General features: G+C 42.5%; 1 protein-coding gene across 1 annotated transcript; it reads right to left on the bottom strand.

Annotated features, from left to right (window-relative positions):
- Positions 1 to 1,920: 1,920 nt before the first annotated feature.
- On the bottom strand, positions 1,921 to 19,898 carry LOC123514518 (venom protease-like). Its single transcript, XM_045272404.1, has 8 exons — positions 19,865 to 19,898; positions 7,084 to 7,176; positions 6,621 to 6,907; positions 6,015 to 6,148; positions 5,044 to 5,204; positions 4,514 to 4,609; positions 2,964 to 3,124; positions 1,921 to 2,456 (listed from the first exon to the last, which is right to left on the bottom strand). The coding sequence occupies exons 1-8, from the start codon at positions 19,881 to 19,883 to the stop codon at positions 2,295 to 2,297; spliced, it is 1,113 nt and encodes a 370-aa protein (XP_045128339.1). The 5' UTR covers positions 19,884 to 19,898; the 3' UTR covers positions 1,921 to 2,294.
- Between the last annotated feature and the right edge of the window lie 5,906 nt (positions 19,899 to 25,804).

Raw genomic sequence — 25,804 nt, 5'->3', positions numbered from 1 at the left:
GTGTGGTAGTGCAGTAGTGTAGTGGTAGTAGTAGCAGTAGTAGTTGAAAGGGTAGTTGAAATATAAAGCAACAAAAGGAAAGTGGTAATAGAAGCCGTACTAGTGATAAGAGCAATTTTACAAGTAGGTTTTAAGCAGGAGGAGATAGAAGGAAAGATAGAAGCATGAGCAGCAGCAAAAAAAGGATGGTGGAGGCGACGGCGATGGTAGCAGAGGTTTGGCTGAACAACACACCTACCCGGCTCACTTGTGGGAAGGCACTTGTACTAAATCAAACTGATGTAAATGAACATATGAATCGTGATTTTAATTTAACTTGTATAAGTGATGTAAAGGTGAACAAATGTCTAAGAACCTATTTAGTTCTTTATATTCTATTTATTCTTTTCTGACAGTTCTTTAAGTAAGACCTGTTAGTTTTTCTACAGCAACCTTGACAGGAGCCATCTAAATCTGCGTCCAGATGATTGAGCTGTGCATGGTCTCAAGCACATGAGCGCAGGTTGGCCATCGACAGGCTTATCACTTGTGACTGCTAATACATGCACCGAAGTTCCTGTTTCGGTAATTTTGTGAAATCACCAAACATTGACCGTGTCCGAACGACCACTGTCTGGATATCATCTGGGTTCTTGACCGACATCGTGTGGTCAACACTATTGGTGCCCGCGGAATTGTTTGTCGAGCTGTGCACGCTTCACTATCCACCCCTCTATCTCGAATGACACTTTCACTACCTATGCAAATTCCCTCTTTTGCGATTGAATCTTATTCTTACTTCTTACATCTGACCTTGCTATTTTTCTACTCCTTACGACCAGATCTCTTCTTTTCCTTCATTACACAGTTGGATGATACTGCACAACAAGTAAACGACCCTATGATATTTTAACAACGCTATGATCCCCGCTTCATTGTTTCACTTCCTTAAACCATGAACCTTCCCAGTTCACTCAACCGCACACTAATTTCCATTTTTGGATAATATATTGTCATATTGTAAGACAAATAATAAACATTACAACATTCCGTAAAGACAAGGTGAGGTGTTTAACAAGTTAGGTACAAGTGAAAGTGTAAAATAAAATACCCAGCACACAAATCACCATGCAGCTCACTGTAACAAGAAAATAGTGGCAAAATCATCTAACATTTATCTTATAAAACAAACCTAGGCGATGCTAAACTTCTGCAACTGCCCAACTTGAAAATACTTACCTGGGAAGATGCATTCCGAAGCTAAACAAGCGCGAGCACTGTACTGTAAGCAGAGAACCTCTCCAATGCACACCCTCGGAGCAAATGACGCGAGCGCTGAGAAGGCTCTACAAAGGAAGCTAGATATTCGAGAAACATGAACCCTCAACTGAAGTTCCAATCTTGGCTTCGATGGGTCCTTTAGCTTGGGACACGCGAAACTTAGAATACTCTACACAAATTTTGAAATAAATTTTATTCTACTGTATTTGTGGTTGTTGTCACATGACAAAATAATAATTCCATTGAGCATGCCTTAGTAACACCAATGTAACAAACATAAATGCCACGTTGTCAATTGTTCCAATAAAATATAAAACTCAGTGTTCCTAACAATAAATAATGTGATACTGCAATAATATTTGTATTTTCTGTAAACTTTTCTTTATTTTGTTAAAATTGTACTGTACAATATTGTAATACTAACGGTTTAGGGAATAGTTGGCAAGATCCGACTTTTTCCTTTGTTGTAAAACAACAATAAAACTATTGAATTGAATTATTGAATTGTTCCTAACAATAGCGCAACTGACCTGCGCTACCTGTGCACTGAGCAATCCCGCCTAGCAGCTGCTTGTAGGTTGTTACGAGTAGAAAGGCACGTGAGAGCAATCCAACAAACCAAACAAGTTTTACAAGACAACAAAACAAAAAAAGAGGGAATACGGGGATAGCTTTATTCATAATCATTAATCATCTTCATCTGGGTTTCAAAGAGTGGCTCAATAAGGAGGTTGTTAGCGGTGTCATTAGGGAGCTTTAAAACAATACTCGGCACATTTAGTTATGAGGATCATGGAGTGAAAAATGTCATGTGTATGGTTGATGGCTTCTTGCAGCTTCCCTTTTTTTCTTGTGTTTTCATGTCATATTAACGGATCGTTCTATACATGTTTACTTGCACATTAATGTTCCAAAAGTTCTACATGATAAGACGCGGTTCATTTGACAACAGTAAGACATTTCTCGCTCACACACGCTAAGGGAAACCGGAGTATGGTAATTAGGTTAGCAATATTTTTTTCTGTGGCTTCTTCTTACTGCACGACTTCCATGATCCAGTCCAGGAAGGTGGTGACCCGCGTGTACACCCCGGGGTAATCAGCACTGGCACACTCGAAGCCGAAGGACACTATTCCAACAATGTAGAACCGGCCGTCGTTAAGGGACACGTGGTGCAGAGGGCCGCCGCTGTCACCCTGCGGTAAAAAGAAAAAGAAAGAAAGAAAAAAAAAGAAAGAAGAAGAAGGAAGAAGAAGAAAAAAAAACAATTGTAAAAAGAACCTCTGGTAAAACGAATATGTTCCTCTTTTATGACGATCAGATCAGATAGTTGTTTTAGAATTTTTCTGTGGAGGAGAGATTCAAAAGCTTTAGAAAGACAAGAGATCAAAGGTATAGGTCTGTAATTTGAAGGATTGGAGCGATCACCTTTCTAAGGAACAGGATGCATGCATGCAAACTTCCATCAGAGAGGAAAAGTAGATGGTGACAGAACCGGAAAAAGAAACATTCTAAAACACTTCAGCGCTATATACCTTAATTACTTTAAACTAATTGAAGTAACACTAGTTTATTATTAACTGGAGAATCACTCTTGAGAACCTGACCCTCTGAAAATGGTAGTGGTGAGAAACCTGCAAAGTTTCAGAATAGAAGACTGTATTACACCGCCTTATGATCACCAGACTCAGGCAAATACTCACACTGCAGGAGTCCTTCGTCCCGTTACCAGCACACAGATGTCTCTCGTCCACCACAGGTTTGACACGTCTGTTCCCTGCTCGCTTGTAACTCTGGGCACACTGCTCTCTGTCCACCACCGGCACAATGGCATCAAAGGGCACGTCTGTGTAGCTGGAGGTCTCTGTGAATTACATTAAGAGTATAGGAAGAGATCTGTCGTGCTGGAAACCTGTTTAATTAGAGATAGCGATGGTAATGATATTATTCTCCTTCAACATAGGAGTCTTTATAGGAACCTACCGACACAACAGAGAACACAAAGTAAACTAAGAAAATGAAAAGTAATGCTGAGTTATAACCTTTAAAATCCGGGTAGTTTATTTGAACTTATTAATTTTGTTAATTTTAATTCGAAATCGTAGGAAACTAAACATTCTTAGATGAAAAATGTCAAGAGTGGCTTGAGTTTCTGTGAATTGTCGGGTGCTGTGTTACCCCATTGAAATCCGGCTGGTTAATCAGAACTTATTGATTTATTCCATTTAAATTTGATATCCTAGGAAATCACAATACATACTCTTAACCCCTTCAGTACTGGGACGCATTTTTACCACAAGTTTTTTTCTAGACAATTCTATTAACATTAGAAAGGATCTATGGAGGTCAAAAGATTAATGGCCAGAGTCTTCACTATTTCAATCCACACATAAGTTTCTGAGGCTATATAATATCACAAATAGTAACCTGAATAAATATGAAAACGCGTCATGGTTCTTAAAGGGTTGAATCAAAGTATTTTCTTGACATAATGGACTCGTTGATTTGAAGATAACACTCATGAAGATTGGTAGAAATTATTTAGGTATCTGAGCCTGAACTGATTAATGAGGCAGCCACCGCGCATGCACTTAGAGGAGAGGGTTAAATCAGATTGTATTTAACTGTGACTATGATGAAAGTTGTATCCTACACTATCAGAATCATGAAAGTCTTGATTGTAGGACATCACCATCAAAGCCATCATCACCATCACTACCACAATCGTTTCTTCCTTACAGGTGTACTGGTAAGTAAAATAATCTGGATATTGAAACCTTGAAAGGAAAATTACGACCAAGCGAGGAACAAGAGACGCGACGTCGCACGCACGCACGCACGCACACACACACACACACACACACACACACACACACACACACACACACACACACACTTTGCATATGCCTGTGTTTGTGTGCTATGTGTCTATGTGGTATGTATGGTGTGTGGTGTGCGTACGTGTAACTATTCGCTGTACATAAAATTCTTATAATTTGTCCCCGTAATTTCCATTGTATGACGCCAAGTGCGCAATAAATTAATCACAACAACAATCTCTCTCTCTCTCTCTCTCTCTCTCTCTCTCTCTCTCTCTCCTACTTCTGTAAACGTAACTCAACACACACACACACACACACACACACACACACACACACACACACACACACACACACAGAACACACACATAATAACATACAAAGACGAGGGAGGCGCCAAAGAGCCGTGCCCGAAGTCCCCAAATGACACTTACCATAGTCAGTCTTCCCCCAGCCAACTATTATCAGTTTCTCGTTTGCAAAATTGTTCCCTCGCTCGTTAAATGGAAGACACACCGGTCGAATGTAATCTGGAGAAGAGAACACAACACTAATAACAAGAAAGAACATGTGTGAGAGGCGCAGGGGAGTATAAGGACTATGTTTATTCAGTTATTTATTTCTATATAGTTCTAGCTAATGAATGGGTGTGCTATTTAGTTGGTTAGGCAATTTATTTTGTTAATTGGTTAGCTAATTACTTATTTAATTAGTGGGTAAGTGAGTGAGTGAGTGAGTAAGTGAGTGAGTGAGTGAGTAAGTGAGCAAATGAGTGAATGAGTTACTCAGCTAGTTACATATGTTGTTTATTTATCTTATTTATCTACTTCTTAACTATTTTATTTACTTGAGAGAGAGAGAGAGAGAGAGAGAGAGAGAGAGAGAGAGAGAGAGAGAGAGAGAGAGAGAGAGAGAGGGGGGGGGGGCAAGTAGGCACCACCAGTCACCACTACCCTATACTCACCTGTAAAGACAACATCGCGATCCAAGACGATAATGACAATGTCATTCTCATACGTCTGTGATTTGTACTGCTTGTTGTGACGCTCCAGGATGCCGAAGTCCTGGGTGCCCGGCACTTCATCAAAGCGAGTCACGTCATATTCTCCCAATCTCACTATGTTCCTGCAGAGAAGAATGTGTCGTAAGTGCAGTACATAGGTCCGTATTCAAAAACGTTTTTCTCTCTCACCACGACTGTTTTCCATGGCTACAGAGATGATTAGCAAAGTTTTCAAGATTATTTCTCCAGCTAGCAATATAGAAATCTTATCACTCTGCCGCTAGAACAGTAAAACATCTAAAAAAAAAAGAAAAGAAAAGAAAAAACTTTTGTACATCTAAGTAAAGCAATTTGAATTAGTGGAGATGAGCCACAGAAAAGTTTGAGAATATGAGCCCTACATTCCCTTCCGCTTCCCCCTTCACTACTCATAAGTGTGTGAACGACTTGCTCTGAACTCCTATAACACACTGCACTCGTTATGATTGTGCAGGAGCAATGACTAAATTAAACTATATACATTCTAAATTACAAGTTGAGAAGAAATATAAGAATAAGGAAATACATAAACAGATAGGGAATTCCGAAATTTGCCAGAAAAGGGAATGAATTACTAAGGATACTGGTTGACTCGTGCATTAAACAGGTGAACCGAACAGGTGGACTAGATAGAGATGAAAGTAGAAAGGCACGCAGTTAGCAAGATCAGCAACTTGCCATGCTTATATCTTCTTGGGACATACATGAGACACAGAGAGGTCGGCAAAAGATTAAATTCATGGATCGTCTGCTGGGAGGACTTGGAAAGAAAAGTTACGAGGGTGGCCAGTGACAGAGAGAGGTTTGACGGAGGTCATGATCGCCGACGTCACAAATAACATCTATAAGATATCTTGACATTTATGAATTGAAGATCTGTTGCCACTACTCACGGGACGAAAAGACTAATGAAGCAGTGTTCAGCACTCAGGACGTGGCGAACAGTGAAGAGAGAGCCGCCACATAAATTAGAAAATCTTCCTCTGCTCATCCGGCCCAGCGCTGCCAACCACGGCCATTCCCCAGGCTGATGATATTAAAAAAGTGTAATTCAAGTGAAAGTCTTTAGAATAGAAAATATGATATTGTATTCACGCACAGTAAGTAATGTAATAATAATGTCATAACTAACAAAATTTAATGTTCATTTCGGTAATATATATTGCCCATCTTGTGGTCTTTCCTTGACCTTCTATCATAGCGCTGTGAAGACAAATTCCACTGAGACACAAGAGATCAAACAGGGAAAACAAAGTAATTTTGTCTTATTTACGTTGCAGAAACGTTGACGAGAGATTAGCCCAAAAAAATAATAACCTAATAAATAAATAAATAAATAAATAGTATACAAGAACTAAACGAGATTAGATAAGAAAATTTTGTCTTGGAAAAAAAAAAAAAAATAAATAAATAAATAGTATACAAGAACTAAACGAGATTAAAGAAGAAAATTTTGTCTTCGAAAAAAAAAAAAAAAAAAGCTTATCCACATAACAAACCTCTGTGACTGTTCCTCCAACGACCCGAGAGTCAAACATCGATTTGCCGCACTCGCTAGGAATGATGGAGGAAGGAACACTCGATGGCACGCTCTGGTTGTGGCTGGAAACTGGGCTGTGGCTAGGACGAGGGCTGGGATTAGGGCTGCGAACGGGTTGAAGCCCGTCCCCTGAAGGCCTTGTGGTGGTGGTAGTGGTAGCAGTGGTGGTGGTGGGGGTGGTGGTAGTGGTGGTGGTTGAGGTGATAGCAGGGGGTCGGGTAATTATAACATCCGGAAAATATATCCCTGAGAAATATAGTTATGTTTATTCTTCCGCGCATAACCTAATCTTATAGTTAAATTCCTGACAGTAAGAACATATAGGATAATACAGAATGGTAAGAGAACATTATCTTGTTAAAATTTTGCCACTGATATCACATGGTAAGTAAAGACGGAAAGTTTTGTAAGAGGCTCCATACTATCATCCTCAAGAGCAGTGTTGCGGTTGTCAGAAGGGTTGATCACTGCAGGCGCTGCGGAGGTGACCCTGACGTCCTCACCAGGGAATATAACTGTGGAACAAGAGATTTGAGAGATAGGGAATGACATGACGAGAGAGAGAGAGAGAGAGAGAGAGAGAGAGAGAGAGAGAGAGAGAGAGAGAGAGAGAGAGAGAGCTGATTAGCGGCGCTACACACCATCAACAACACCATCCACACTGGCGGAGGAGGCAGCAACACAGACAGCCTCAACAAGAGCAACAGCAACAGCAAGAGCAGCGGCAGCAGGAGGAACAGCAGCGGCACGACCTGAGGGACAGCCTCGAGCACCGCAGGAGAGTTGCCGCCTTGACAGTGCTCCACAAGGCACAAGTGCAGCGCGTACCCCACCTGACGGAGTTAGGGGCAACCTGGAGGAGACACGAGGTTGGCACGAGGACGGTGTCGGCCAATGACCTCCTCCTGGAAGTCCCGAGATCCCATACCTCTACTCACCAGCGTGCCTTTACATCAGCAGCGGTGGTGTGGTGGAACGAGCTCACTACAGATGTGGATGTGAGGGGCCTGTCCACACAGCAAATTAAGGTAGCAGCCCATAGGTGGCTGCGTCTACATCCTCCTTAATGTCAATTTTGTACATAATTCTTCGCCTAGGATGTACATAGTATTTTTAAGTATCATAAATAAAAAAAAAAAAAAAGAGAGAGAGAGAGAGAGAGAGAGAGAGAGAGAGAGAGTGAGAGAGAGTATCGCCAACATCACCTGTCAACAGCTGGACAAAGTGGGCAGCTCTGATCACCACGCAGTGCTGACCCACGTACAACTCACCGCTGCGAGAGGAGGAGGGCTGTGCCGCGCAACATATGGCTTTGGGAGGAGGCTGACTGGCCATCCCTGCGGCAGGCTCTCAGCACCACGGATTGGGAGGCGCTGCTCGTCGAGGACGTGGAGAGTAAGGTCTCCGTCCTCACCTCAAAGCTACTTGACCTCCAGACCCAGTTTGTTCCCCATCGCACGTGCCTCGCCAAAGCCACAGACCCTAAATGGTTCGGCTACCGCTGCCGGGTTGCTGCCGAGGCCAAATATGCGGCATGGCGAAGGTACAAGCGACGCCCCTCACACCACAACCTCGCCCTCCACCGAGCTGCGTGCAGAAGGATGACAGCCACATACAAGTGGGCGCGGCAGCACTGGGAGGAAGTGATGAGGAGCAAACTCACTGGTCCTGGAGTGGGGAGCAAGGCGTGGTGGCCGCTCGTCAAGGAGCGGCAGGGCGTGCTGAGACAGGACAGCGTGCCCCCCCTCACCAGGCCAGACAGGTCCACGGCTACTAGCAGCGAGGATAAGGCTGCTCTCCTGGCCGAACTATTTGCACAAAAAATGCAAGTAGACGACCCTCACCGCCCTCCACCTGAGCTGCCCCGAGAGACTGACCACACCATCACGTCGGTCTCCGTCACCGCGGCACAGGTGAAGAGAGTACTCGAGGAAATCGATGCAGGGAAAGCCACAGGCCCTGACAACATCAGTCCTCGGGTACTAAAGAACTGTGCTGAGGAGTTATCTGCACCTCTCGCCATCATCTTCGATGCCTGCCTCGAGGAGGAGAAGTGGCCATCTGCCTGGAAAGAAGCCTGTGTGGTTTCCGCCCACAAGAAAGACTCCAGGACGGACCCAAGCCACTACCGACCCATTTCCCTGCTGTCGGTTGTTGGCAAGGTGTTTGAGAAGATGTTGGCTGCCGCTCTAGAGAAACACCTTGCAGACAACGGTCTCCTCTCGCCTCACCAATTTGGGTTCAGGCCGGGCCGATCCACCCCAGATCTGCTTCTTCTCTCACAAGAGTGGCAGGACTCCCTCGACGAAGGCCGGGACACACTCGTGGTGGCGCTTGACATCGCGGGCACCTATGATCGGGTGTGGCACTCCGCCCTACTGGCAAAGCTGCTTGCCAAAGGCGTAGCAGGGAGCCTGCTGTCTCTTCTCGATGACTACCTCCATGGTCGATCTCTACGGGTAGTCATCAATGGACGGTCCTCAACGCCTGCCCCCACAGAAGCCTCAGTTCCACAGGGCTCTGTATTAGGGCCAGTCCTGTGGAACATTTATATAGACGACTTATTTCGCCAGCTCCCCACAGTCAAAGCCTATGCTGATGACTGCACGGTGGCCGTCTCCTACTGCCGCCAGGACAGTAGGCGCGCTGTTGCTGCAGTCAACAGGCAGCTGAAAACTGCAGAGGAGTGGAGGGCGCTATGGCAGGTCAACTTCGCGCCTGAGAAAACACACGCTATGGTCGTCTCCCGGTCTCCCGCAGCTACCCAGGCCGTGGAGGGACAAATAAGGTTTGGGGGTGTCCAGCTGCCTCTCCAAGACGACATCAAGATCCTGGGTGTGGCCATTGACCGGGAGCTGCGCTACGACCAGCACCTCGCGTCTGTGGCCCGCCAGACCTCTCAGTGTGTGTCAGCCCTCCGCAGGGTGGCAAGCAACCTGGATCCCCAAGGCATCCTGACGCTGTACAAGGCACAGATCCGCCCTTGTATGGAATACGGAGCCTTGACGTGGATGTCTAGTGCTGTCACCCACACCAGGCGACTCGATGCGGTGCAGAGGCGCGCTCTCCGACTGCTGGGGGACGATGAGGAGATCGCCGACAGTGTGAAATCCCTGGAGCACCGTCGCGATGTGGCAGCTCTGACAGTCTGCCACAAGACACAGGTGCTCCACACTCCTCACCTCACCCGCCTGTACTTGCCGCCTCACCACGCCCAACGCGCGACGCGACAGGCAGCGGCCGGAAGACGTGTGACGGTGCCACGTTCACACAAGTCATAGCATCTGAGGACTTACAAGACCAGGGCAGCGCGTCTCTGGAACGGCTTCACGGAGGCCACGCCTGGTGTGGCAGACATGTCAAATCACCAGGCGAAAGTGGCTGCCAACACCTGGAGGGGCACACTCCCCACGCCGTTCCTGTCCAGCTCCTCCTGTACATAATGTATATAAAGTACATAGTGCATCATGCTAGTTGGCGCGGTTACCACCTCAGGTACCTGCCACTCACATAAACTTTTAGAATAGTTGCCTAGTGCCCACTAGCAACTTTAAGTTTATTATGTAAATATTGTAATGTAACCAAGTTTAAATAAAGAGAGAGAGAGAGAGAGAGAGAGAGAGAGAGAGAGAGAGAGAGAGAGAGAGAGAGAGAGAGAGAGAGAGAGAGAGAGAGAGAGAGAGAGAGAGAGAGAGAGAGAGAGAGAGAGAGAGAGAGAGAGAGAGATTCAATAGGAGGTAAGTTAGTTTTGTATTCCATAAGCTATAAAGTTCATTGAAAGACTGAAGTGCAAAAAAACATGGTGCGTAGATTGATTTGGAAGGTTAATGAGCAGCAACATAGCAGTCATGATGGTGTGATAAAGAGCGGTGACGAGCAGCAAGAGGAGGCAAAGCTTCTCCATGATGCTTGAAATGAGGCGATAGTGACGTCACTTTTCTGTTGGAGGAGTGCATACTTTCTTTATCTTAACTGGGAAAGGGCAAAATGTGTAAACTAAGCTGTCAAAAAATATTGCTTATAATAAAGTTTTTTATTCCTTAAACTAAAACAAAACAAAAAAAAACAAGAAACCTAACACGAGAAACGTTTTGAGGTAATATATAGAATAGAGTTCCTCGCCTGCATCGTAAAGGCAAAAAAGGAGAAAGAACAGGAAGAATTAAAAATGGCGACAGGGAGAAGGAAAAGGAGAGGAAGGAAGGAAGAACAACACGAGAAGGGAGAAATAAGGAGGAAAGAGAAGATGGAAGTAAGGGGAGAATATGCTAGGGTCACACTACAGCTTTAATTTTTTTACTACGACGTCCCCGACGGTCGTAGGAGGGCTATCGCCGGCAGCAATGACGTCATTTTAACGGTTTTTGGCCTGTCGTAAGATGTCGTATCAAGTCGCGTACGTTAACGCAGCGATATCGTTCGATGTCGTAAGATGTAATTGTTGTCACACGACATCGTAAAAGCATTACGACAATCGAGCGCTGCATTAGACTGTCGGGAAGAGAGTCACGACAAGCAAAGCTATTTCATCGGGCGTACGATGACGTTATAGAGAGATACGATGTACGTACTATCAACGACATCGTTCGACATCGAACGAGTCAAAAATCGTTAAAATACTGAATTACGACTTTGAACATACGTGTGGCAGTAACGCACGAAAACGTTGTCGTTAGAATCGTCGTGACCAGTGTGACCGCTCGTGCGTTGTCGCCAATCAAAAAAAAAAAAAAAACCGCAGTTCACACCGTACTCTCAAGATGGTTTAGCCACCGAAGACGATGGGATAGAGGAAGGGCATGATGGATATGATGTCGTTGCAAGATCTCTTTGGGACATCCATAGACATCGCAGACCCATTGGACATGAGTATGGAGGGGCCGCCTCCGACACCAGAAGTGAACATCCACCTTCAGAACCCCACGAAGGTGGACGTCCTTCGTTTTGCGTGTCCTTCTTGCACTGAAATGCACATACGACAGTCGTATGCAATCGCATAAAGCTGGTTTGTACGACCGTCGGGGACGTCGTAGTAAAAAAAAAAAAAAAAAAAAATTTGTAGTGTGACTCCAGCATTAATGTGTAGCCCCTCAAAACACTACTATACAATCTTAAGACATTGTACATGATAATATAGTTAACTCAAAGATTGCTACAACTACTACTACTACTATTACTACTACTACTACTACTACTACTACTACTACTACTACTACTACTCTCCAAGCAGTTTATTTCATTCCCTCACATTAGTCAGTCAGAACTACTACTACTACTACTACTACTACTACTACTACTACTAAAAGTTTCAAGATATTATAGATGATAATAAAGATAACTGATAAGCTGTGAAAAGGTGATAAAAAAAAAAGTTAATTAGCAAAGATACAAATCAATCAAGATCCCAAACCGGCCTCGAGACTATGTTCGGAATGTCAGTCCTTCACAGAATCACCAGCGACTCAAAAAGGTGCAGGAGACAGACTCACGCTCATCTCACCTCACTCTCCCCTTCTGGCGTACATTCCAATTAAGTACACCCAATATCATTAGTCTCAGGCAGCGAACTGTGATGTATTTAACCAACCCACACGTCCATACAGTTACTTCCTCCCTCATCACGTTAGCGAAACGTTGATTATATCCTGACTAGCTTTGCCAGAGAGAGAGAGAGAGAGAGAGAAGACTGAAGACTAAAGACTGAGACTGAGACTGAGACTGAGACTGAGACTGAAGACTGAAGACTGAGATTGAGACTGGAGTGAGGGAGTGAAGGGTTTATATTTTTCCCTCCATCCCGTGCTCCCTAATCTTTCTCGTGAGTCTGTGATGCGGTACCTTATGAAATGCTTTAGTAAAATCTAGGTATAGGATGTCATAAGTATGAATAAGTGTTGCTGGGCGGTGTCCTACTGCACTGTTGGGCCACACTGCCACTGCAGTGACAAAGTTTTTGTTGGAGTGACAATACGGTTGTTTGTGTGATCGTAGTGACATATAAACAACATTTGTACATTACTGATAGGAGAAAGACTTTTGAAAATATATTTCATGAAAGGAAAGCGCTTGAGAATATTGTACTAGTTATAGTGAGACTTGTTAAACAGAGAATGAGAGCTAACCTAACCTAACCTATCCTATCCTAACCTAACCTATCCTATCATAACCTAACTTAACCTAACCTATCCTATCCTAACCTAACCTATCCAGCCCTAACCTAACCTAGAGACTATGTGTGTCACCAGCCACCACCTCAAGGTCTGATGGGTGGTAGATTGTGTGGCGGTGACGGTGTGGTGTAGCGCGTGGTGACCCTCCATGAGTGGTGCTCGGTGTGGTGTGTCGTGGTGGTTCTCCGTGGCAGTAGACTCACAACCACTCCAGGGTCATGTGGTATATAACAAAGATGAAGGCCATGGCCTGTGCACACCGCAGCAGGCTGTTCACTAGGGCCCTGCCCCCCCCCCGCGGGATGTCTTTCCCCTGCTTGGATGGGAACGGAATGGAAGGCTGCAAGACATCAGAGGATCTCCCGCAGGGCTCTCCCCTCCTGTGGCGGAGCTAGGCCTGGGGAGCGGCCCACCTCTGGCCATCCCCGAGGTCACGGTGTACGACCTCGAGGATCTCGCCAGTCTGAGGAATAAGTTCCCTTTCCTGAGAAGACTGGCCTTGGGGAGCGGCCCACCTCTGGCCATCCCCGAGGTCACGGTGTAAGACCTCTTGTGTCAGGCTGGCCACGGTCTCGTCAGCCTGAGAAATGTAGTATTCCCTTTGCTGCCAGGGCTGGGCCTGGGGAGCGGCACGCCTCTGGCAATCTCCAAGGTCCGTCAGGGTGACCTTGGGGGTGAGGACACAGTACGTGACCTCAGTGATCAGGCTGGCTCCAGAGTTGGTGTACACAGCGTATGGAGGCAGGACGAGCTTGTTTTCACCAGCCTGGGGGCAGGCTGGTGTTTGTCTCGCCAACCGGGGAGGGCAGGCTGGCGTGCTGCTCAGTCTTTGCTGGTTCCTGCTTGTCCTCCTTGGTTGTCCTTGGCTCGTCCAGAAGCCTTCTGCTGTAGAACACTGCGACAGGGGCTTGGTCTTGGGCCCCGCCAGTGCCACTTGCTGCATCCCCAGCCTTGAGGCTGAAGAAGAGCGCAGAGCGGCAGCCGATCCTGTTTGTTTTGAGTCTCGCCAACAGGTCGGCCAGCGGAATCTCACGGCGGGCCACGAGTGTCTCTCCCGCCAGGATGTCTACCCTGACGGGCGTGGCGCCGTCCTTCTTGGCGACCTTCCCAACGGCCACCAAGGTCCTCCGGGCAGACCTGTGCTGGCCTATCCCGTTCCCCACGCTGGGGAAGCTGAAATCCCCCAGCAGGCGCCGGCCTCCCTTGCCTCTGCTGCGGGGCAGACAGGGAGTGAGGCGGTCGGCGCCGCCACACTGGCCCACCACCTCCAGGTGGGCCGACACTTTGAGAGTGCTGCCAAAGACCCTATAAAAGAAAGACTGGAAAGCACCAAAATTAGGTGAAGAAAAGGCTAACTGCTTACACTAATGTAGTTATTTCGTCCAACACAAGAGGGCTTCACCATCGCATAGACTAAAAATAGGCGAAACGAGTGGCGCAATGTAAATAAATAAAAACCTTCATACATAAGTCTTTAAATAGCTAATATCTTGTATAAGAACATTTTTAGTAATGATTAAATACGTTTTGCTTGACCCATATGAACTCGTTTGCGAAGAAAAAAAAAATCAATAAAGTAGACAGAACAGTTAGCATCCACGACCCGTGGCTGGCGGGTGTGCATTTTCTCACTCCATTCTGTATCAACAAAGTCCCTTTCGAAGAAGAGGAGTGCTGAGGCCATCCATGAGAAGCACACCTTCACGGCCTCTCCTGTGGATAGCCAGGGAAACTATTATTCATGTGGAGAATGTAAAACTTCCTGTTGGTGGAGCGGAGAAGTTTTGTCTCACCGCTGCCGCTGACCACATGGCTTCCCTTGACCTGACCAGACACAAGGAAATTTCTGCTTTATAAATGGACTTAAATGTAATACTATTTCAAGGTATCCGATATGTTCATTTATGAAATTTCGTTGTGAACTGAGTTTATACAAAATACTATGAGCACATTTTGTGCATGTATGTTCAGGGAAATGATTTTGTCATGGGATATTTTGCTTCTTAGATGGGATGTTAGAAGTGAAGGCCAGTAATTGTTGCTATGATTTTTGGAGCCATGATTGGTGGTGTGGATGGTGCATACCTATTCTTATTAGTATGCTTATGATTTTTTTTTTTTTTCAGATTCATGTGTATGCATGTGAAACTTAAATAAAGTTCATCCTTTACATGTGGAATATGAAACATTGTTCGGATTCATGTGTCATATTTCAATGTACAATGTGAATGGCTATATACATATAATGATACAGCGTTTCAGGAACACTGGAGGGGCATTCTGTGCAGAACCACCTCTTTCTTTCAGGTGTTGCACCTCGAAATGGGGATGTATTCCCTCTGGGGTTTTACTTACTGAACATATATATATATATATATATATATATATATATATATATATATATATATATATATATATATATATATATATATATATATATATGTGTGTGTGTGTGTGTGTGTGTGTGTGTGTGTGTGTGTGTGTGTGTGTGTGTGTGTAGATGTATTAACAAAGTTCCTTTAATTTCTCAGGTGTTGGAAGTATTCTGTATCATGTATGTAGATATGACATCATTTTATGGTGTTTTGCTAGCATGTTATGCTTATATTTTGTGTAAACAATTTAGCATGTGCTTGTATTTTCTTTAGAGTATTGTTTGTGCTTAATGTAAACAATATAATAATAATAATAATAATAATAATAATAATAATAATAATAATAATAATAATAACCAGCATTCTTTGATGTGACAAGTAATGATGCACTGACTGGTAGATGCTTTACCTAATTCATGCTTGTGTCTGACTGCTTCTACTGCTTTATTGTTTTCTGCATTGGAGATGTAAATCTGCGTTGCATAACAAAATATGCCTTTTGCTTCATAAGGTTAACGCACTTTGCTTTCATTGTTTATTAAAGGCGCAAATATTGTCAAAGTAATGGTATTTGTGATACAAGTACAGCAGGTATGAACTCCATATACAAGCATTGCTATATATGTATGTTATACCATGGCACCAATAGCATGCTTATGTCTGTGTTGTCACTCATCATTTGTGTTTTCTGACCTTTTGCCATGACTAACACACCCTTTGTTTGTTTTCTTGTGTACTTTACCTTCAATACTGCTTTTGTCAGTTCTTAATTTTAATGTTCTCTGAACCTTTGAATGAAAATGTTTTCAGTGATGCGTTTCTTAACACTGAATCTATTTTTTTTTCCCAGATTATTTTTATCATATGGTTTGTGGCAATAAAGTTTGGAACTTGACCCTTTTTATTTTTCATATTTCCTCCACACACACACACACACACACACACACACACACACACACACACACACACACACACACACACACACACACACACACACACGTAATGATAATAGTATTACTAGCTACATCTGGCAGTTCAGGGTTAGTGCTTCGTCCAGACGATAGATGGCGCGCGAGAAACAAAATTCCGGTGGTATTTGGTAACTGTTTGGCGTCAAACTTTTGTATATGTTGAATGCTAAGCTTTCCAGTCTTTCTTCTGTACTGTCTTTGGTGCTGCACTGCTGACCCTTTGCTCCAATCACTTTATCTTCTTGTTTTATTTTCTTCACTTTGATATGAATTGAAATGTTTCCTCGGAGCAGTTTTGTCAAACTGTGTTGAAACCAGATGGCGCCTCAGCCGCCGCCGCCGTCACTCACTCACTCACTCACTCTTTCACTCACACATTTACTGAAAGGAAAACACTGAGCAGTAGCAGTAGCAGCAGCAACAGTAGTAGTAGTAGTAGTAGTAGTAGTAGTAGTAGTAGTAGTAGTAGGAGAGACAGACACAGACACAGACAGACAGACACAGACAGACAGACAGACAGACGAAAATTTAACATGACAAAAATATATAAATAAATAAATAAAATTAAAACACCCAAAACAAACAAAACACACACACACACACACACACACACACACACACACACACACACACACACACACACATAGGCCCAGCTAGACAAAGGGCGCCTATCCCCCTCACATATTGCAGGAATGGCTCTGGTTTTATGAGAGTAAAGCGATAATATTTAGGTGTCTGCGTGAATGCTGCCGCGTCATGGCTTAAGGGAACGTACGTGCTCGCCACTGTTAAGTCTTTCTTCCACAGTAGTCGGTAGGGAATAAGCAAGGGTTGGTGGACAAGACGCTGGTTCACTAGAGTGGCTGAGAAAGGAGTGCGGAACTTTTCTTTTCAAATATTGCAGGTGAGGCAGTCTACGTAGGTATTACACTACCAACTCCCTCACCATGTGGCATTAGCACTATTACGGCGAAACAGCGAAGGCCGTGTGTGTTGTCTCGTCCTGGGAGAAGAGGAACCAACACAAGACACTGACGCTGGTGGTAGTGCGGCGCAGTTTTAAAATGCACTTTTGTCCTGTGCCACGTCAACCACCTCGTGACCTTCCACTTCAGCAGGGAGGGCTGTACGACTGGTGACGGGGCTTTTTGCTGGACGTCGCGCCCTGCCAGCCACAGGCTGACCCGCTTACTGAAGTACCACAGCAATGATTCGGTTCAAGTGAGGATTAATTGGCGCCACGGATGGTGCAGCAATACTAGCGGACAGAAATTGGTGACCATGAACACCCTCCGCAACCAGCTGGTGACAAAAGAATCACTCGAGGAAACCTTCGTAATCCGCGTGCATTTCGACAACGGCAGGATGGAGGAGAGGAGTGGTTGGCAGAGTATTGGTGATAGAGCGTGTGAGCAGTACACCAGTACACCAGCACACCAACGCGAGATGCCGCTGCCTCCAGCCATGGAACAGAAGGACGTGGAGGGAACGGTGCATGAGGTTTGCTGCATGGAAGAAATGCAAACAGAAGAGAGCAGCGAGGGAGAAGAGAAGTTTGATGTAACAAACGAAAATATCGAAAACAATGAACAAAAAAATAAAATGTGAACAAAAGGAGGGGAAAAGCAACGCCACCGTACAGGAAGATGGCCTACAAGCAGCTGTAGGTAGTGTACATGAGGCCACGGCCAGGCATGTCCTGTCCGCAGGGGGGTCGCGAAATAATTTATGGGGGTCGCGAGAGAAGCAAGGCCATCCTTCCCATTAGTAATGGTAAGTTTTTCAGCCTTTAAAGACGGAGAGAGAGAGAGAGAGAGAGAGAGAGATACATACATACATACATACGTATACATACATATCCATACATAGAAAGACAAACAAATACACGGAGACAACGAAATGCCTCATAGGGATTGACAGAAATTCGTTGTTGTTGGGGGAGCTGGTCGCCACTCTGTCGGAGTAATTTGTAGGGGGTCGCAGCCAAAAAAGTTTGAGAACCACTGCACTCTAGTAGAGTACGTATCATGACCCATCATTTCAGTCTTTTATTATATGCCATAAAATAAATCTGTTTTATTATTATTATTATTATTATTATTATTATTATTATTATTATTACATTTATTGTTGTTGTTATTATTATTATTGTTATTTTTTATCATTAATAATAATAGTAGTAATAATGATAATAATAAATAATAATAATAATAATAATAATAATAATAATAATAATAAAAATATTATTATTATTATTATTATTATTATTATTATTATTATTATTATTATTATTATTATTATTATTATTGTTGTTGTTGTTGTTGTTGTTGTTGTTATTATTGTTATCATCATTGTTATTAGTTTTTCTCTGGTTATTTATTTATTCTATTTTATTTACTTATTAATTTTTAGCATCTTGAGAACAATAAGTTTGGGAGTATTGCAAAAATTTCATAATCATACCCACTTTCTCTTATCTCCATGTGTCTTCTTAGCGCAAGGACGGGTTACGTCTTAGGTGCGCACTCGCAACAAACAAATACATCTCGGTGCATGCCTTGTTTGTGCGTCCTTTCTCATACCTATTAGGTTAAGCGTCAAAGAAGCTCCGCCCACACTGTGTGACGTTGAAAAATACAAGAAGGCTTATTGGGTGACGCTATTTTCCGTGTAATGAAACCTCGACGCTCTCAGCATTTAAATACGCCTGTTGGATCGTTGGATGTGTTTAGGATACACAAGTTGGCTGCACGTGATGGTCATATGATAGTGTATCAGCATTCAGCAGTGGTGGCTCAGCTGGGTTTCCGAGTACCTACCATTATTTTTTATTGCCAAGCTTCCTTTCATGAATCACAACACACTCAATATCTTAACACAATATAAGCTTTCATATAATATAGGGTGTAACACGAAAATAAAGATTATTCTAAGACTAAGTAGGAAATATAAAACGGCCGTCTTTGGGCTGATATCCCAGCCAAAGAAGCACGATCACCAATTGTCATTATGAACGTATACAACACACCATCAGTAGTCTTATAGTCTATCATATGTAGAACATTTGAAACCTCTGAATAACTCCCACTCGCACAGTTCCTCACGATCTAGAACTATATCATCAGGCACTTTCATTTTTCAGAGAACCCCTGCTCTAGTGAACAAATCTAGGGATCATTATGGTGTACTTCAGCAAATACAACTGAAATTATAAAAACGGTAAAAACTGTGACAGGAATTATGTGAGTGATTGGCTGGCCTATCTAACTTATACAGAGGCTACATGCAAACATCACACAACAGCCGCAGGTGTACATAAAACATTAATCTAACCTTGGGCGCCACAACACAGCAACTGTCAGCTAGGACCGAATATCTTTTTAATGTTGTAATCTACGATAGCATTCAACATTTAGTAGATTTGCCTGGCTATATATGGCTAATGTTTGTATGTTCATAAATTTTCATGCACTCATTGTCGTTAAAGAAAGGCGAGATGTTTTCATATTGGGAACGAAAGTTTCCGTGTATACCTACCTAGAACTCACCTAACTCCTCGGAGCAAAGGTGTAGATTTAGAGATTATTGCACTTATTGTATATTGGAAAGTAGTGGCAAAATTAACTCACGAAGACGTTGATTTGTGCTGGCAGAAAAACGCAAGCTATTGGACAGACTCTGACGCACCGCACAGCACTGTCTGCATGCAGCTGCAAGGTGCTCACGACTGAGGACAGGCCAAAGTCATTTAGTCAGGTAGGGTACCCTATCAACAACTGACTATATACCGGTCTAGCTACCTTGGGGATCCTTCTTGAGGAGTGGTGGGGATGCTGCCGGATACCTCCATTTACAGGAAGGGATGCAGGAGTCCAGGGTACGTGTTTGTATGTATTGTGCCAAGCGAACATACGGTAACCAAACAAACAGTGGAAGCTGAGACGAAAATTGCATTATGCATAGTATTAGCAGGCATTCCCCTACATCTGATCTTCAAAAAAAGAGATAAATAAATTTGAATTTCAAAACTTCATTCAAGTTTTCTTTCTGGCAGTTCTATTATAGTAGTGAGTCATCACTTAAAATTATGAACACGTGTTCCACATAATTATGTCCTATCATGTATTCATTTGTTTTGATATGCGTAAGGTATCTCTTCTTAGCAGACCATTGCACATCTACCGTTGTAAACTTGATAATTAAGCGTCTCGGTCTCAACACCGTCCGTGAACAGGAGAAACGCAGTCTCGCAGAGAAGCAACACTACAGAATTTTATTATTATATTACAGTTTTAAATTAGACAGTAAGGCAAACTGTGGTCTTGCACAGTACGTGCTTTAAGATTTTTTTTTTTTTTTTTACCTACTAAAAAATGCCGTCTTTTGCTTAAAAAAAATATTACAGTTTTCAATTAGACTGAGGCAAACTGGTCTTGCACAGTGCTTTAAGATTTTTTTTTTTTTTACCTACTAAAAAAGCCGTCTTTTGCTTAAATAGCCATTACACATACGGTGATACGATAACTCTCTGTTCAGAGAATTCATTTATTGATTTATTCAGTTTCCTTGATTCATTCATACATTATTATTGCGTTAATTTATGTCTGTTGCCTCATCAAAATTTTCCGCCTTTTTAACTTTACTTTCCAATCATCAATTTTTCATTTTTTGCAGCAGTTACATCTCTCCCAACAGTTCAACCAATCACTGTAATTTCTAGATCCTCTAAACTTACAATGACGAGCCTATACCCTCCCGCGTCCTCGCTGTAAAAGTTTCCGTTGACACTTTTATTGAGCGACTTACCAACTCTTGCACTAGCCATAAATCTTGTAACCACTTTTCTTGCTTTCTAAAAATTATGTATACATTTAACGCCCGCTTCTTGATCCCCCATTCATGGCGTTTCCTTTTTATACGCCTTACATGTTCTTTTCTGCAAAACACTTCGCGTTCACCTGAAAATTCGTAAATAAACGTGCATCTGCTCTCTTGTTATCTTCTGCCGCCATTTTCATACTAACTGATCTTCTGATCTTGCTAACTGCAAGTTTCTTACTATGCGATATTGTGCTTCGAATGTCATATTCTTCTCTCAGGATTAGTTTCTCATTATCCACTTGATCCATTCCATTAATCAATTTATAAACTTTATCAGATCCCCTCTCTCTCTCTCTCTTCTATGTTCCAGGGTTGGTAGATCCATAGCTTTCAGTCTCTCCTCATATGTCATCCCTTTAAATTCTGGAACCATTCTTGTAGCCCTTTTTTGTAGTCTCTCTAATTTCCTTATGTGTTTCTTTTTATAGGGGGTCCACACAACTGCATATTCCAATCTGGGTCTTATTTTAGTACTTATCAATTTCTTCATCATTTCTTTGTCCATGTAGTGAAATGCTAATCCAATATTCCTTAGCAAATTATATGTCTCTGAAAATTCTATCAATATGGCTTACCAGTTGATTGTTTTCTTCCATCGTCACTCCCAAGTCCTTTTCCTTTTTTACTTTTTCTAGTTCTACTCCATCTCCCATCTTATAGATTCCCACTGGTCGTCTTTCACTTTTTCCCATTTCCATGACATGGCTTTTGTCCACATTGAATTCCATCTCCCATTTTTACTCCATTTCCAGATCTTGTTTAAGTCTTCCTGCAGTATTTCACAATCCTCTTTTGTTTTATGACTCTGCACAGTTTCGCATCGTCCACAAACAGATTTATGTAGCTGTTCACTCCTCTGGCATGTCGTTTATATATACGAGAAAAGTATTGGCGCCAATACTGACCCTGTGGCACTCCGCTGTCTACTGCTCTCCACTTGGACTTCATATCTTTAACTACCGTCCTTATTTCTCTCCCCCTCAAGTAATTTTCCATCCATCTCAATGTGCTTCCTTTTAAGCCACCCTTCTCCTCTAACTTCCATAGTAATCTTTCATGTGGCACTTTATCAAATGCCTTTTTAAATCTAAATAAATACAGTCAATCCATCCTCTCTCTCTTGTACTTTATCAACTATTCTAGAGTAGAAACTCAATAAATTTGTTACACGACCGACCTTTTCTAAAACCAAATTGGCTATTTGATAATAATTTGTTGTCTTCAAGAAACTCAATCCATTGTTTCTTTATTACTCTTTCACACATCTTGCATATTACACTAGTTAGTGATACCGGTCTGTAATTTAAAGGTTCTTCCTTCCTTCCGCTCTTATATATGGGAACCACCTCAGCTCTTTTCCATTCTACTGGTACTGTTCCATTTTCTATTGAGCATTTTATGATGTTGTATATAGGACTTGCTAGTTCTTTCCTACATTCTTTTAATATTCTGCCTGAGACTTCATCCGGTCCCATTGCCTTCTCATCTAATTCCGTCATCAACTCTTTTATTTCAAGCTTGGTTACTTTAATCTCTTTCATATGGACAGTCTCTCTATTACCCTGTGGTCTTTCAAATTTGGATTCCTTAGTAAAGACCTCCTGAAATTTACTATTTAACAGTTCTGCCATACTTTTGGGTCTTCCACCATCCCGTTCTCTCCTTTTAACCTTTCTATTGTTTCTTTTTGCCTTATTTTTCCATTTATGAATCTGTAGAACAATTTCGGTTGTTCCTTACATTTTTCGACAATGTCCTTTTCATAGTTCCTTTCTTCTTCCTTTCTCACCTTAGCATATTCATTTTGTTGCTGTTTTGAAGTTTTCCTTATTTCCTGGATTTGTTTTTCCTCCACCTTTTCCATGCTCCATCTCTTTTCTCCTTTGCCCTAGCACACCTTCCATTAAACCAATCTTTCTTTCCTTCTTCTTTAGGTCTATATTTCAGGACATATTCCCTGACTCCTGTTTTGTATATTTCCAAAAATAAGTTATACTTCTCTTGAACCATTTCTGAGTTTTCCATCTCCCAGTTTACGTTTTTAAAATAGCTCTTGAGGTTCTCAATATCAGCCTTTCTGTAATTTAATCGATCTCCTTTGTATGATTCGTCTCTATCTTCCTTTCCCTCTTCAATATCCATTTCTAATATCATATGGTCACTCTTTCCCAATGTGCACTTATATCTTATATCATCATTCATTTGTATACCCCTTGTAAAATTTTGTCCAATCTTGCCTGCTCATCGTTTCCTCTGAATCTTGTGTTTTCCTTTACTCTTTGGACCATCATATTATCTATCATTAGATTCAGGAATCTATCTCCCCAGGCTTCTTCCCCCATACCACTTTCATAATTTTCCCAGTCCACTTCTTTATAGTTGAAATCTCCTACTAGTATCACTTTTCTCCTTTCTCGTAAGACTCTTTATTATGTCATCTATCATGTCTTTATATTCTTGATTGGTCCATGAATTTGTTTTTGGTAGCACGTATGTTCCAATGATTGTTAACTCCTTTTTATCAATATGTATTAATGTGTGATTCACCTCGGTTGTCTCCTGGTCACCAAGCCAGTCTTCCCCATTACGGAGCGAGCTCAGAGCTCGTAGACCGATCTTCGGGTAGGACTAAGACCACATAACACACTCCACACACCGGGAAAGCGAGGCCACAACCCCTCGAGTTACATCCCGTACCTATTTACTGCTAGGTGAACAGGGGCCACACATTACGAGACTTGCCCATTTGCCTCGCCACTTACTGGGATTCAAACCTGGCCCTCTCGATTGTGAGTCGAGCGTGCTAACCACTACACTCCGCGGTGTGTGTGTGTCTGTGTTTCACTGTTTGATCTGCTGCAGTCTCTGACGAGACAGCCAGACGTTACCCTACGGAATGAGCTCAGAGCTCATTATTTCCGATCTTCGGATAGGCCTGAGACCAGGCACACACCACACACCGGGACAAGGTCACAACTCCTCAATTTACATCCCGTACCTACTCACTGCTAGGTGAACAGGGCTACGTGAGGAGACACACCCAAATATCTCCACCCGGCCGGGGAATCGAACCCCGGTCCTCTGGCTTGTGAAGCCAGCGCTCTAACCACTGAGCTACCGTGTGTGTGTGTGTGTGTGTGTGTGTGTGTGTGTGTGTGTGTGTGTGTGTGTAGACCAGTGTTTCCCAACCTTTTCGCAGCGATTACCCAAAAATACAATTTCACAATCATCCATTACCCCAATGAACAAATACTCGTAATATTGGAAAAAAAGTAACTGTATTTCATACTTCAAAAGCAGACAAAATAGAAACTATGCAACACAATAATGCAAATCTATAATACGAAAAGAAGTAATTTTAGTTCATACATAGAAAGCAGAAAAAATTAATAGAAATCTTCATTGAAATTATATGAAAATGTAAACTGATTGCCTCATCCCATGCCAAACATCCATTACCCCAAAAATATGGGGTCATTACCCCACTGGGGTAATTTACCCCTAGGTTGGGAACCACTGGTGTAGACGATTAGAGCTGTGCAATACTTAGTATATACAAAGTATAGTATGTATATAGAGGCAGATGCAAGACAATAACATCTTATTTGTTCGGCTATATCCTCATTTATTAAAACCCAAGCAAGAAGTTTTAGCTAGGTAACCAAGACAAAATAGTTTTGCTATGATTGAGAGAGAACATCATCCTTCTCACCAAGAAACCGCCATGAATCTTTTGGCAGCAAGCCAGCTGCTATACCATGCAGATATCTATCTTCCTTCCATAACTATACTGTGTGGTCCTGACACTCATGCCTTTGAACAGTCTTAGTCATATGATATCCCTTACCCCAGGGCCCAGGGCCACTGAGACCCCAATTCTCATAGTGCTGCATCTTCAGATTTCTCACACCATGAAGACATGAATTATGTACTGATTTGAGCCAAGACCTCTAGCCTGCCAGGCTAATCAATACACCACAGATGTGCATACACAAGGAGATAACAATCTGATGGTACTTCCAAAAGGAAGTGGTCCATACAGAACAGCACCTAAAAATGGTGCAGCTATCTAGAAGCAGAAGGAAGAGACAAACAACTGATGAATCCCTTAAAAAAAAAAAAAAAAAAAAAAAAAAAAAAAAAATCACTGATGTAAGCAAATATCTTCCTTTCTACCCAGCACAATCCCTCAATACTTTCATGAGGCAGGATATCCTCTGAGGCCATCTGATTCCCACAACCATTCCCAGCATACAACAAAAAGTGGAGCATCACCCGATGGATACCATGATGTAACATGTAATGTAATTGTAAGATTATTGTTGAATTTTGATACTTGGGTCCATATACTGTACAGTTTGATAGAAAACATACTGGAAATTAAGATTTATTTTGATCATATAATATTCTTTTATCCTGTAATCACAGTTTGGAATCAGCCATCTTGAATCTCATGAGTAGAAATGCTCACTGTTCTGCAGGTGCCAATAGTGACTAGTTCACTATAAATTAACAAATCACCACTGTAGAGTAAATACACCTTCCAGACAGCAAAGCAGGATTCTGAAATCTTTATTGCACAACTTCCAGACTGTTGTGGAAGTACTTATGCTATTTATTGTAAGAAAATAATGAATATAATAAATAGATAAACAAACAAATAAATAGACCCATTTCCGTTCATGAATTCTTCATCAACTATATTCATGCTATCTTTGTGTGCATTCCTATCTTTCTATTCAATTT

The sequence above is a fragment of the Portunus trituberculatus genome, chromosome 38 (assembly GCF_017591435.1).
Source record: "Portunus trituberculatus isolate SZX2019 chromosome 38, ASM1759143v1, whole genome shotgun sequence".
Taxonomy (NCBI): Eukaryota; Metazoa; Arthropoda; class Malacostraca; order Decapoda; family Portunidae; genus Portunus; species Portunus trituberculatus.
This window is presented reverse-complemented; position numbering and strand designations above follow the sequence as displayed.